Below are 14,614 nucleotides of genomic sequence, written 5' to 3'. Positions count from 1 at the left end.
TGCTCATGGCCTTCGGCCACATTGGTTTGAGTTAGCGGCTTGAACGAAGCAAGCTCTTCCCCCACCTGGTGGCCGCTGAGCGCGAGCTCTCCTCTGCTGGAGTGTGCTCCCCCCACCCCCCGCCCTGCTCCCGGGGCCCAGCTCGTCCGCTAGTGGGGCTCTCTCAACCTTCACGTTGCGGGGGCTCCTGACTCTTTCTCTAAAGTGGTTCTGTCCCAGTCACTGCTTGCCTCCGTCTTAGCATGTATCCCAACTGGCGCCTGTGACTTCCTCGTTTACCATTTTATCCAACGCTAGCATGGTCACACTACAAAAAGGTACTCAAAAGACATTGGCTGAATGAAGGAAGGTTGTTTCGTTAAAGTCCGCGGACTGCGCCGAGGTGGAGGAGGCTGGGGCAGGCGCAGGTCCTTCTGACACGCAGCCCCTCCGAAGGCCCTCCGGACCCTGTGGACTGGCGGGTAGCACACTGCTTTCCTTAGGGCTCAGCCAGAACAGAGTAGTGGCTTTACTTGCCTGCCACGTGATAACCACTTTGCCAAGTTGTTTGGACTTGGGGGCGGGTGACACGTGCTTTCAGAAAGGAAATCGTAAATGCAGGTCAGAGATAGGGCCAGGAAGCGAAAGCCAATGTATGATTTTAAATTCCAGGGGGTTTCCCTGGCCGGTTGGCTCAGCGGTGGAGCGTTGGCCTAGCGTGCGGAGGACCCAGGTTCGATTCCCAGCCAGGGCACATAGGAGAAGCGCCCATTTGCTTCTCCACCCCTCCGTCACGCTTTCCTCTCTGTCTCTCTCTTCCCCTCCCGCAGCCAAGGCTCCATTGGAGCAAGGATGGCCCGGGTGCTGGGGATGGCTCCTTGGCCTCTGCCTCAGGCGCTAGAGTGGCTCTGGTCGCAACATGGCGACGCCCAGGATGAGCAGAGCATCGCCCCCTGGTGGGCAGAGCGTCGCCCCTGGTGGGCGTGCCGGGTGGATCCCGGTCGGGCGCATGCGGGAGTCTGTCTGACTGTCTCTCCCCGTTTCCAGCTTCAGAAAAATACAAAAAAAAAATAAAAATAAAAAAAAATAATAATAAATAAATAAATTCCAGGGGGTTTTCACTGCATTTTTATGTTAGGAAGGAAATGATTTATAGGGTTTAATGATTTACTTTTAATCTATATCTAAAAAAGAAAAACCAAGTGCCCATTAAACATTGATGAAAATAGGATCACATAGGAAGACACCAGATAGCTGGAACACATCTCTACCAGCCAGTAATGAATTCAGTAATTAACCAGTATCTGTGTGGGTTTTGTCAATTCAACTTTAAGTGAACGGTTACACTTATTTCAGTGTCTACTTTGTTGCTACTAGTTCAATATATTGATGAAGTAGAAGTAGCTGCTTAAACAGGAAACATTTTAGTGCAGTACCAAATATCTGCAATTAGCGTTGCAATCCTATGGCTAAAACCTCTAGGACAGGGGTCCCCAAACTATGGCCTGCGGGCCGCATGCGGCCCCCTGAGGCCATTTATCCGGCCCCCACCGCACTTCCAGAAGGGGCACCTCTTTCATTGGTGGTCAGTGAGAGGAGCATAGTTCCCATTGAAATATTGGTCAGTTTGTTGATTTAAATTTACTTGTTCTTTATTTTAAATATTGTATTTGTTCCTGTTTTGTTTTTTAACTTTAAAATATGTGCAGTGTGCATAGGGATTTGTTCATAGTTTTTTTATAGTCCGGCCCTCCAGTGGTCTGAGGGACAGTGAACTGGCCCCCTGTGTAAAAAGTTTGGGGACCCCTGCTCTAGGAGATGCCTGAGTGTTACTATTCCTTTTCTACCAATGGAAAAGCCAATTAGGAGAGAGACTAAAATGACTTTTCCAAGGGCATTTGTAATACCCATTCATATAAAATTTCCATTTCATCATGGGCGTATTTCCCCATGTATAAGACACACCCTTTTTTGAAAAATTTAGGGTCTAGAAACTGGGTGGGTCTTATACAGTGGTTGTGGCATTTCAAATGTCATAGATGGAACTGAGGACGAGGCAATATATGAAGACAGTGATTCGTCATCAGACACAGATGAGGACAAAGTAAAGGATGGGAGTTCTGACAGTGATGAGGAGTTATATGAATTTTATGATGAATAAAACTTGAGTTCAATAACTTTATGTAATACATTTTTTTTTTCAAATTTCGGGCCTCCAAATTAAGGTGTGTCTTATACATGGGAGTGTCTTATACATGGGGAAATACGGTAATATAAATTGCCTCAAGCACTAGAGAGAGCCAGAGAGTTTCACCAGTCCTGAGTGAGGCCACCCCCCAACTTGCCCCAGGGTAGCTGTGGTGGGGCTGGAACCCCCCCCCCCCCCCAGAGCCTCACGCCACCATCTGTCCTGAGACTGCTAGGTTTTATCATGATCATCAGTGTAGAAATACCCGTGGCTGCCGTGTCCTGTTTACATCCATCACAGACTAGGCTCCTGGCTTTTCTCCGGTCTGCCCCCCTAACCCACCCTAACCCAACTCCAGTCTGTCCCCGCAGGTCCCTGTCCCCTGCTGTCCTTCCTTCAGCTGTCCCCTCTCCTGCTCATGAGCTCGGGAGCTTGGAGTCAGTCAGCGGCCCCTGCTCTGTGACGTGTAACACCCCCAACACCTTCCTCCTATCCTTCTGTCCCGGACCCTGGCTCGTGCCCGGCGACACTAGCACCCTGCGGCCCTCAGTGTCTGCCGACCACACCTCCGCCCTCCCACCACTGCTCTGCACAGTCCCAGTGGCAGCTTCCTCCCTCCTTCCAAGCCCCTGCAGCTCCTCTCTCAGACCCGCAGGCTCCACTCTGTCCACTTGGTTTGCGGTCAGCTGCTGTCACCTCCCTCGGTCTCTCACTCTCTCCCCCGCCCCCGGTCCCATTTCTCAGAGCTTTGGTCTTCACTCGCCATAGCTCTCCCCGGTCTGCACGTGGACTTCAGCGTCCACACGGGTGAAACCTCTGACACCCTGGCTTCCCAGGTCGCGATCTCAGCTTCTCCGGCCATCCTGTCCTCGCCCGTAAGTCAGCCGCCCACATTCCTGGTCGTCCCCTGACCTTGTCATTGCTGGTCACTGTGCCACCTCCATGAGCTCGGTATCCAGGACCCCTTCTTCGGCCTACACCCCCTCTTCCAGCGACATCCTTCTAGTACCCAAACTCCAGAAATTCTTGAACCCACCGGGACCTGTAACCAGAGGCCCCTCCGTCTTCCCCCTCGCCCCTCCTCTCATCAGAGGCTCTGCCTGCCTGCTGACATCGCAAGCCGGGTTACTTACCCACTCCCTTGCTCCACACTCGCCTCCCCTGCCTCCCTCTGGCTCACCCCGGAGGGCCGCCTAAACCCCACCGTCCGCCTTTCCTCCACCTGGGCCGGCCCAGCCGAATGTGACAGAAGCACCCACGCTGACCGGTCTCACGCCAGCTCTGTTCCTTTCCCACGTGTACTCAGCGCCCACCCTCCTGAACGACAACTTCACTACCTTCTCCTCTTCCTGCGAGACTTCCTCCCCCTTTGCCCTCAGCTGATGTCGTGGCTTCCTGTTTGACGGAGAAAGAAAGTCGGTCAGCACAACCTTCCTGTTCCCTCCCACCTGCTTCACTGCGACCGGGGGTGACAGAGCGCAGTCTTGCCCGAGGCCAAGTCCACAGTCAGGGGGTGGTCGGCTTGAGGACCCTGGCCCTGGGATTCCCCCCTCGTCTCCACCGTCACCCTCTCCTCCTCCAAGTCCACAGTCAGGGGGTGGTCGGCTCGAGAACCCTGGCCCTGGGAGTCTCCCCTCGTCTGCACCATCACCCCTCTCCTCCTCCAAGTCCACAGTCGGGGGGTGGTCGGTTCGAGGACCCTGGCCCTGGGAGTCTCCTGGGAGTCTCCCCTCGTCTGCACCGTCACCCTCTCCCCTCCAAGTCCACAGTCAGGGGGTGGTCGGCTCAAGGACCCTGGCCCTGGGAGTCTCCCCTCGTCTGCACCTGGGATTCCCCCCTCGTCTGCACCGTCACCCTCTCCCCCTCCAAGTCCACAGTCAGGGGGTGGTCGGCTCAAGGACCCTGGCCCTGGGAGTCTCCCCTCGTCTGCACCTGGGATTCCCCCCTCGTCTGCACCATCACCCCTCTCCTCCTCCAAGTCCACAGTCAGGGGGTCGTCGGCTCGAGGACCCTGGCCCTGGGATTCTCTCCCCTCGTCTGCACCGTCACCCCTCTCCTCCTCCAAGTCCACAGTCAGGGGGTGGTCGGCTCGAGGACCCTGGCCCTGGGAGTCTCCTGGGAGTCTCCCCCCTCGTCTGCACTGTCACCCCTCTCCCCTTCCAAGTCCACAGTCAGGGGGTGGTCGGCTCGAGGACCCTGGCCCTGGGAGTCTACCCCCGTCTGCACCATCACCCCTCTCCTCCTCCAAGTCCACAGTCAGGGTGGTCGGCTCGAGGACCCTGGGAGTCTCCCCCCTCATCTGCACCGTCCCCCGTCTCCTCCTCCAAGTCCACAGTCAGGGTGGTCGGCTCGAGGACCCTGGGAGTCTCCCCCCTCGTCTGCACCATCCCCCGTCTCCTCCTCCAAGTCGTTCCCAACAGCATGTAGACAGGAGCATTCCCCCCACTGCCTTCCTGTATGGCTCAATTCCTCAAAAATGAAAAAACGTCTACATTCGGCCTCCCCCTCTCTTCTTCTTCTTGTCACAGGAACCCGATCCGGGCAGACTTCCACCCTCGTCAGTCCTCTGGTCAAGGTCACCCGTGTCCCCAAGTTCTGAGGCCAGAGCTCTGGCCATTCCTGCGGCCCCAGCGCAGGGCCGGGTGGCCCACCCTCCTCGACGGGCCTTCTTCTTCGGCGCCCGGCTCACACTCTCCCAATGTCTTCCCACCCGGTTCCCACCGCAGCTCACAGTGTATGACGCGTCCCACGGAAAACCAGCATCCTCTGCGGCCACTTCCCAACGCCCGTGCCTGCTCTGCTGTCCACCTGGGAGAGACTCCTCCCCTGCTCTGCTGTCCACCTGGGAGAGACTCCTCCCCTGCTCTGCTGTCCACCTGGGAGAGACTCCTCCCCTGCTCTGCTGTCCACCTGGGAGAGACTCCTCCCCTGCTCTGCTGTCCACCTGGGAGAGACTCCTCCCCTGCTCTGCTGTCCACCTGGGAGAGACTCCTCCCCTGCTCTGCTGTCCACCTGGGAGAGACTCCTCCCCTGCTCTGCTGTCCACCTGGGAGAGACTCCTCCCCTGCTCTGCTGTCCACCTGGGAGAGACTCCTCCCAGACGTCAGCACGATGCCTCCTCCAGCCTCTCGGGCCTCCACTCACACGTCACCCGCGGCGCGAGGCTGTTCCTGACCCCCCCACCCCCCGCACAGAAACTGTCACCCTGCCCCCAGCAGTCGCTGTCCCTCCTGTGGCTTATTTTCCTCCATCACAGCGCCAACCATCTGACATACGGCGCTCGGACCCTGTTCGCGTGTTCACGACATAGTAGGGGTTTCCCAATGGGAATGTGCACCTGACGGGGGTTTCTGCTGCTCCCCTGCCCTGTCACCGAGAACGGGGTACAGTAGGCGACAGGGAAGTACCTGCTGAGTGCAAGGAAGGAAGGGAGTGAGGGAGGGGGGAGGGAGGGAGGAAGGAAGGGAGGAAGGAAGGAAGGAAGGAAGGGAGGGAGGGAGGGAGGGAGGAAGGAAGGAAGGGAGAGAGGGAGGGAGGGGGGAGGGAGGGAGGGGGGAGGGAGGGAGGAAGGAAGGGAGGAAGGAAGGAAGGAAGGGAGGGAGGGAGGGAGGGAGGAAGGAAGGAAGAGAAAGAGGGAGGGAGGGGGGAGGGAGGGAGGAGGGAGGGAGGGAGGGAGGGAGGGGGGAGGGAGGGAGGGAGGGAGGGAGGAAGGGAGGGAGGGAGGGAGGGAGGGAGGAGGAAGGGAGGGAGGGAGGGAGGGAGGAGGAAGGGAGGGGGAGAGGGAGGGGGGAGGGAGGGAGGGAAAGAAGGAAGGAAGGAAGGAAGGGAGGGAGGAAGGAGGGAAGGAAGGAAGGAAGGAAGGAAGGAAGGAAGGAAGGAAGGGAGGGAGAGAGGGAGGGGGAGGGAGGGAGGGAGGGAGGGAAGGTATGGAGGGAGGGAGGGAGGGAGGGGGGAGGGAGGGAGGGAGGGAGGAAGGAAGGAAGGGAGAGAGGGAGGGAGGGGGGAGGGAGGGAAGAGGGAGGGAGGGAGGGAGGAGGGAGGGAGGGAGGGAGGGGGGAGGGAGGGAGAGAGGGAGGGAGGAGGGAGGGAGGGAGGGAGGGGGGAGGGAGGGAGGAAGGGAGGGAGGGAGGGAGGGAGGGAGGAAGGGAGGGAGGGAGGGAGGGAGGGAGGGAGAGAGGGAGGGGGGAGGGAGGAGGAAGGGAGGGAGGGAGGGGGGAGGAAGGGAGGGGGAGAGGGAGGGGGGAGGGAGGGAGGGAAAGAAGGAAGGAAGGAAGGAAGGGAGGGAGGAAGGAGGGAAGGAAGGAAGGAAGGAAGGAAGGAAGGAAGGAAGGGAGGGAGAGAGGGAGGGGGAGGGAGGGAGTGAGGGAGGGAAGGAATGGAGGGAGGGAGGGAAGGAATGGAGGGAGGGAGGGAGGGAGGGGGGAGGGAGGGAGGGAGGAGGGGGGAGGGAGGGAGGGAGGGAGGCCTTTCGGGAGATAAAGCTCAGTGTTGCTGTGCCATGTGCACACTGGTCAGAGTCACGCTGACTCGATTATGGCACACTCAGTGTCCAGGAGGATGTCAAATGGCCTGCACTGCACACAAATCTACGGAGATGGTCATGGCTGCTCATCGCCCATGACTCTAAAACAAATGTGGGAACAATCTGTAAATATTGGTAGACGGTTAGGAGAGAGATTCCAATCCCTGAACAGAAAGGGCAGGGTGACCACCACTGGTTGTTGCCTTAAGACATGTCTCAGGCTTCCACAGGGGAATGGCCTCAAGATTCAGGTGTTTTCATCAGTAGGTATGTCTTCTGGGGGGCTTGGTTATTGATTGTGATACAGGTGTTTTCATCAGTAGGTATGTCTTCTGGGGGGCTTGGTTATTGATTCTGATACAGGTGTTTTCATCAATAGGTATGTCTTCTGGGGGGCTTGGTTATTGATTCTGATACAGGTGTTTTCATCAATAGGTATGTCTTCTGGGGGGCTTGGTTACTGATTCTGACCCGAAAGAAAGGATCATTGATTTCATTTGTATTTGAATAAGCACTTGTACCTGCTATTTTAAAAATCTGCAGTATGAAAATATAAAGGAGTCATACTGTCACCTGTTAATTCAAGGAGTTGAACATGATTCCAGCTTTTTTTTTTTTTAATCCTTCCACAATGAACCCCTTTGTGTTTTTAATCTCATTTTGGAAATCGGCCGCCTGGCTTTGCCACATACTGTATACGTGTCAAACAAAACCACACACACAAAAAACCCATCGACAGAGCTGAGCCACCACGTGTTCCGGTCAGAGCTGGGGAGGCGCCCTTTGGGAGTGAATATCAGCAGGAGGACGCAAGGTAGGTCACCCACCATCTTGTCAGCTACTTGGTGTCTTTGAAGGATAACTTGACATAAATTTTTAACATGATAATATGGAGCCCATAAGGCACATAAGAATGAAGAGATTTACTTTTAAGTCACAAGGATGTGTGTGTGTGTATGTATTATTTACAAGTATCATATTCTATATTTTCTTTTTTTCTTTTTACAGAGACAGAGAGAGAGTCAGAGAGAGGGATAAATAGGGACAGACAGGAATAGAGAGAGATGAGAAGCATCAATCATCAGTTTTTTGTTGTGGCACTTTAGTTATTCATTGATTGCTTTCTCATATGTGCCTTGACCGGGGGGGCTACAGCAGACCGAGTAACCCCTTGCCCGAGCCAGTGACCTTGGGTCCAAACTGGTGAGCCTTGTTCAAACCAGATGAGCCTGCGCTCAAGCTGGCGACCTCGGGGTCTCGAACCTGGGTCTTCCACATCCCAGTCCTATGGTCTATCCACTGCGCTACCATCTGGTCAGGCTATATTTTCTATTTATCATCTATCTATCTAAATTTAGCATCCTGAGTCATTTACTTAGCACATCTCTTTAAAATCTGACAGGTCTCATGAGCACACACAGAGTTTAAAAGATGCACCTTAAAGGGGGCACACTGTATATACGTCACATGTTCACGTCCTGTAGAGAAAGAGGTGGCAGAGAGAGAGAGACAGCACACACAAGGTACGAGAGCCCGTGAAGGAGAGAACTGGCCGTCCCTCGCAGACGCTGACCCGGGCCATCTGTGGCGACCCGTCCCGGGAGCAAACTCATCTCGGCTCTGTTTGTTTGCCGTTCTGCCAGGGCTACCTGCCCGCCGCGGGCGCCGGGACGAGACACTCGGCAGATAGCAGATGTACCAATTAACAGCCTGTCAAGTCTGATGGATAGGAGAGGGGACGAGTGTCCTCACACGGATCTCCACAGCGGCTTTCCTCCCCGTTTGGGGGTGCCGAGGGCCAGGAGATGCTCTGCCTCCCGGGAGGGGCCCCCAGCTGTCCCGTCAGGGTCAGCCGCTCACCGCGCTCCGGGCCAGCCTTTGGGAAGGCGACTCACCTGCTCTTCTCCGAGAATCCTGAAGTGATGGAGCTCTCTAATCAGCGAGTTGGGGCAGCCAGCTGTTGGAGAAAGACAGTGATTACAAACATGTTCCTGCCACTGTCTGCGGTAACGCGCTGTCACATACAGGCGCGGCTGCCGACGCCCAGGGTGGCTGTTGTTGTGAGGACACAAATGCCTCCCCGCAAGCCACCTTCTGACCAGCCACCAAGAAGCCGAGCCGCTGAGGGAGGCCTGGGGGCTTCCTGACACCCCCTCCCCCGCGGTGACTCCTTGGCAAGCAGCTGCATGTGAGTTGAGGGCCAGGACTCTCTCCCCTTCCCACTGTGGTCTGGTCTTTGTGGGGCCTCAGGTACCCCGTCATTTCTGCCCAGCGTGGTGCTTGACCCCAGTAAGCAGCCTGGACTTTGGGAGTGGGTGGGTACGGGCCCATTCCCCTTCTCCGCCTCATCCTGTTTCCTGTCCCCCAGGCTGGGTGAAGCATGTACATGGCAGGGGGGACTCTGTATGGTGCCAAGTGGGCACTTGAATTATCTGGGTGACCGCTTTGTAAACTATAGGTTTGTCTAACCACTATGTTGTATGCCTGAAATGAATGTAATGTTTTACGTCAACAGTAGTTGAAGAATAAAATTTAAAAAATTAATTTAAACATATGCACATCGTGACAAAAATAAGAAAGAATGAAGATTGGGCAGCAGGACACCCGGTCTTTGTGGGGTGTGGCTCTAGGTCAGAGCCACGCCCGGTCCTCCCAGGAGGCTGAGTCAAGACCACCGGGACCCTGCGTTTCGGTTTGAAAAGGGTCTCCTGTGGAAGAGATCTGGGCCGAGGGCCACAATAGGCTTGGTGCCCGTCACCTGCCGGCCTCACCCTGCTGGGGGCCGCCTCTTCAAACCTCCCCACGCTCTCTCTTCAGTGGTGAAAAGAGATACGTGAGCAGACAGCACACACGCAGACATGCACACGCCAGGGCATGCTTGGTCATCACCGAAGACATGTCCCCTCCCGTCTTTATAATGGAATTGCTCCACAGTGTTATGTGCAATCATTTATAACATTAACTCTGGAAACAGAATTGATGTGAGAATCTGGTTCTCTGAGGTTACAGTCGATGGATTCTATTATCTGCTGAAGTTTTCTATGGAGGAATCGGGTTGGGCGCGCGCTGCACCAGAGCCGTCCCAGCGCCCTGTCCCCTGTGGCTGAGCGTCACATGTAACAGTGGCGAGCTGTGCGGGGGGGCACGCGTCGGGGGAGGGCCGGCCGGGGTGGGGCAGCCATGATCGTCACAGGGGCAAAGGAGTAACCCTTTGCAAGAGGGATGAGAGCTGTGCTTTATTGCAGAAACGGGGATTAGAAACAGGCTAACAGTCCCCGCGGTAGGCTTTGGTTCGGGATAAAGAAACGTCTGATTTAGAAACGGAATGCATCGCCTCAGACGGTAGTAACGCGGAGGTTTTCAAACGCGGCCTAAGTGACCGCCGATGCAGGAAATTTTAGAGATGGGTTTGACGTGAGGGTCGGTTCCAGTTCTGAAATTTTGTGGTCACGTAAAAGGCTGGGACATAGTTTTACTCTTCGATACTGTGTTTAGTATATAGTCCTTGCTACTATCGTATTTTATACTCTGAGGAAGTAGCTCATAGATATAACCAGGTGATGCTATCACCTGACCAGAGTCCAAGTAAATAAACGAAAATCCTGAGGGGAATGCTCTGGTGAAAAACTTCGTGAATTAATTGCAACAGACATATCCAAGACCATACAAATGAGAGGCTCGACCCTGGGCATGCCAGAGCTGTGTCTCCAGCTGGGGCCACCCGCCTCGCGCAGCCTGCAGGACCTTCAGGGGCGGCACTCATTTCAGAGTTGCTGTTCTGATGACCGGCTAATCAATTAGAAAAAAGACACTCTGGGCCACTTGCTTGGCTCCAATTCAGCAAAAACTGCTGTGGAAAGTCAGCCTCATGTCAGCGCGTGAGTTCTGGCTCCCTTTGGGAGCGCGCAGTCTTATTTTAGTTTTGTGAAACGAATGAGGGAGGGAGAAGGCAGAGAGGATCCCGGGGACACACTCCCGGCACGGGAGGGTCCCAGCGTCCAGGGGGGACCTGGTGGGTCTGTGAGGGGAGAGGTGGTGGGAGAACTGAGGACCCACAACCCAGGGTCGGACAGGATCCCAGGGACACACTCTCGGCACGGGACGGTCCCAGTGTCCAGGAGGGACCCGGTGGGTCCGTGAGGGGAGAGGTGGTGGGAGAACCGAGGCCCCACAGTCCAGGGTCGGACCGGATCCCGGGGACACACTCTCAGCATGGGACGGTCCCAGTGTCCAGGAGGGACCCGGTGGGTCCGTGATGGAAGAGGTGGTGGGAGAACCGGGGCCCCACAGCCCAGGGTCGGACCAGTGCTGAGGTCGGGAGAGCCTGGGCTCACCTGTCAGGCCCTGTGTGTGCCCCAAGCAACAATTTTGTGCCAGTAAGATGACCGTCTGCCATCTTAAACTCAGGGTTAACTGGACTGCTTTTGGTTTTGTGTTTTTATTTATATTTATCAGTTTTCACTTGGGCCTTCCGGTTGTATAAGCATAAAATGTCTCTATCTACATTTATATCAAGACTTATTTAAGAAATAAGACACTTGAGCTTAGTGAAAAGTCCTAGAAGCGATTTTAAAATATATTATTTTAAAAATAATTGTATTCAACCTTAGACATGTTTGAGGATCCCCCTCCTTTACAAGTGATCTGCTCCATCCCTCCAATTCGACGAACACCGATTTGACGTATTTGAATGCCAGATAAAATAAGAAACAGAATGTAAAATGAGCCTATCTGCAGAATTTGTATTCTACCGCGCTCCTAAGACATAACTGAGGACTGACGCCCATGATGGCTCAAACGTCAACATCTCTAACAGGAGACTAGATAATTACCTGGAACACCTGGTCGGTACAAACAACAGAATAAACAGGTCGGACGTACCCCAGAGTCGGAAGGGGGGGCTGCCAGGGGCGAGATATCTAGGAAGACCCCGGAGGGGTGTCTGCCACTCTGCGCATCACAGGAACGTCAAGGTGGGGCACGGGCAGGTACGGGCTGAAGTGAAGACGGAGGTTAAAGATAACAAAACGAGCGATGCCAGGCACGCATGCGACTGCAGGTGTCGGGAGGAAGGGGAAGGGGAGGCTGGGGTGGGGGGGACAAGGAGGGAAGAGGGTCCTGGCAAAGAAGGACGACACAGAGACACGTGCTAGCCGCTCACACGGGTCCACACGCAGAGACACGCGCCGGCCGCTCACACGGGTCCACACGCAGAGACACGTGCTAGCCGCTCACACGGGTCCACACGCAGAGACACGCGCCGGCCGCTCACACGGGTCCACACACAGAGACGCGCGCCGGCCGCTCACACGGGTCCACACACAGAGACGCGCGCCGGCCGCTCACACGGGTCCACACACAGAGACGCGCGCCGGCCGCTCACACGGGTCCACACACAGAGACGCGCGCCGGCCGCTCACACGGGTCCACACGCACAGACACGCGCCGGCCGCTCACACGGGTCCACACGCGGAGACGCGCGCCGGCCGCTCACACGGGTCCACACACAGAGACGCTCACACAAGTCCACACACAGAGACACGTGCCGGCCGCTCACACGGGTCCACACACAGAGACGCTCACACAAGTCCACACACAGAGACACGTGCCGGCCGCTCACACGGGTCCACACGCACAGACACGCGCCGGCCGCTCACACGGGTACACACGTGGAGACACGCGCCGGCCGCTCACACGGGTCCACACGCAGAGACACGCGCCGGCTGCTCACACGGGTCCACACACGGAGACACGCGCTGGCCGCTCACACAGGTCCACACACAGAGACGCGCGCCGGCCGCTCACACAGGTCCACATGCAGAGACACGTGCCGGCCGCTCACACAGGTCCACACACAGAGACGTGCGCCGGCCGCTCACACGGGTCCACACACAGAGACGCGCGCCGGCCGCTCACACAGGTCCACACACATGGCAATGGATCACTGTTTGTGGCCACAGCTGCCTCCTTGGACCGTGTCACAGCCCCACGGTGCCCAGTGTCACCTGCCTTCAGCCCCAGTCAGGTGGTCTGCTCTCCAGATAACAGTCAACAGAATCCTGTTCAAATAGTTACACTGAATCCCGTGTCACCCCCGGGGTTTCCCATCTCACTAGGAGTAACTGCCAAGGTGGACGCAGTGGCTGACCACGTCCTCCGCCGCCTGGGCCCTGGCAGCGTCCCGAGCACCCTTCCTGCCTGGCTTATCACGCTTTGGCCCGGCCGGCCTGCGCTCGCCCCCTGACCACCCGCCCCCTGACCACCCGGCAGGCCGCTGTCCCCAGGCCCCCTGACCGCCCCACAGGCCGCTGTCCCCAGGCCCCCTGACCACCTCGCAGGCCGCTGTCCCCAGGCCCCCTGACCGCCCCGCAGGCCGCTGTCCCCAGGCCCCTGACCACCCAGGCCCCCCCCCCCCCCCCGGCTGCCGTGTCTTCTCCATAACGTCCACCATCTTCTAACAGACTGCGCACCGCAGGGACTTTTCCTGCCTCCTGCTGCTGAAATGGGAAGGTGACAGGAACGGGGACTGGTGGTATTGTCACTGCTGTGCCCGCTGTACAGCTTGTTCATGAGTGGGTGCTCCATGAATGTGTTATCCGCCCTGTGGTCGCTCCCCCCAGACCAGAGGTTATGGCACCTGTGAGAGGCAGCTACTCCACCTCCCCTCCCTCTTTCTTATTCCCAAGGCCCCAGCTCCCACCCCCAACCCTGCTGATTGGTTAGGTGGGCTTCTTCTGACCTCTCACCTCTCTCCCAGCCTGGACCCCACAGGGTGGGCTTCGTCTGACCTCTCACCTCTCTCCCAGCCTGGACCCCACAGGGTGGGCTTCTCCTGACCTCTCACCTCTCTCCCAGCCTGGACCCCACAGGGTGGGCTTCTTCTGACCTCTCACCTCTCTCCCAGCCTGGACCCCACAGGGTGGGCTTCTTCTCACCTCTCACCTCTCTCCCAGCCTGGACCCCACAGGTGGGCTTCTTCTGACCTCTCACCTCTCTCCCAGCCTGGACCCCACAGGGGAAGATGTCAACGATGCTTAAACCCATGAATCCTCTGTCCTTCCACTGTATGTGCTCTGCCAGTCTCTCATTCCCAGCTCTGGGCAAACACTGCCACCTCTCTTCCCAGTTCAGCCACTCACAGCTGGTGTGGCCAAACGGGTGGCGAGGTCTTCTGGCAGACATTACGCCATCTGCGTGAAGCTGTGTCCTTGGTGATGGTGGTGCCACTGCAGATTCGGGGTCTACTCCCCGGGGGGCCGTGGTGGCAGCTTGCCCCGTCACTTGTCTTTGGCCAGAACCCTCCCCATATCCCTCGGAGACTCCCAAAAATCATCACTGTTCTTCTCCATTAACGTCTAACACTTAACACTTTATTCTCAAGGTATGCTCTCACCTGACACAAGTCCAAACAGGTAAAGCTACTGTGGTGCACAGACTTGACTTAACATGGCTGAAGAAAGAATCAGCAAGCTTAAAGGAAGATAAAAAAAAATCTCCAAACTGAAAGGTAAACAAAAATTATCAAGGAATGAAAAAACAAAAAACAAAAAAAACCCCAGAACATCCAAGAATGTGGGACAGTTTCAAAAAAAGTAACATGCATAAACTGAGTGCCAGAAAGAAGGAAAAGGGAGAGCAGAGAAGAAGAATTATTTGAAGTAACAATGGCTGAAAACTTAGACCAAGTACGTTAACACTGGAGTGACATATTTAGAACATCGAAACAAAAATGGCATTAACCTAGACTTCTATACCCAGCAAAATCATCCTTCAAAAGGAAAGGCTTTTCTTTGACAAGAACTGAGGGAATTCGCTGTCATTACACTGGCTCTGCAAGCAGGCGTTAAAGGGAGATTTCCAGGCAGGAGGAAAATGGTATAGGTCCTAAATTTGGGTCTACATAATCTCCATAATCTATATCAGGG

At 56.0% G+C, this 14,614-nt stretch overlaps 1 protein-coding gene across 1 annotated transcript in view; it reads right to left on the bottom strand.

Moving 5' to 3' along the window:
- LOC136398569 (E3 ubiquitin-protein ligase parkin-like) overlaps nt 1-14,614 on the bottom strand; it is a 719,582-nt gene that overhangs the window by 182,115 nt on the left and 522,853 nt on the right. Inside the window, exon 6 of the mRNA XM_066372747.1 lies at nt 8,585-8,646. Coding sequence (XP_066228844.1) covers nt 8,585-8,646 — 62 coding nt within the window. The remainder of the gene's footprint in view (nt 1-8,584; nt 8,647-14,614) is intronic.

Source organism: Saccopteryx leptura, chromosome 3, assembly GCF_036850995.1.
Source record: "Saccopteryx leptura isolate mSacLep1 chromosome 3, mSacLep1_pri_phased_curated, whole genome shotgun sequence".
Taxonomy (NCBI): Eukaryota; Metazoa; Chordata; class Mammalia; order Chiroptera; family Emballonuridae; genus Saccopteryx; species Saccopteryx leptura.
This window is presented reverse-complemented; position numbering and strand designations above follow the sequence as displayed.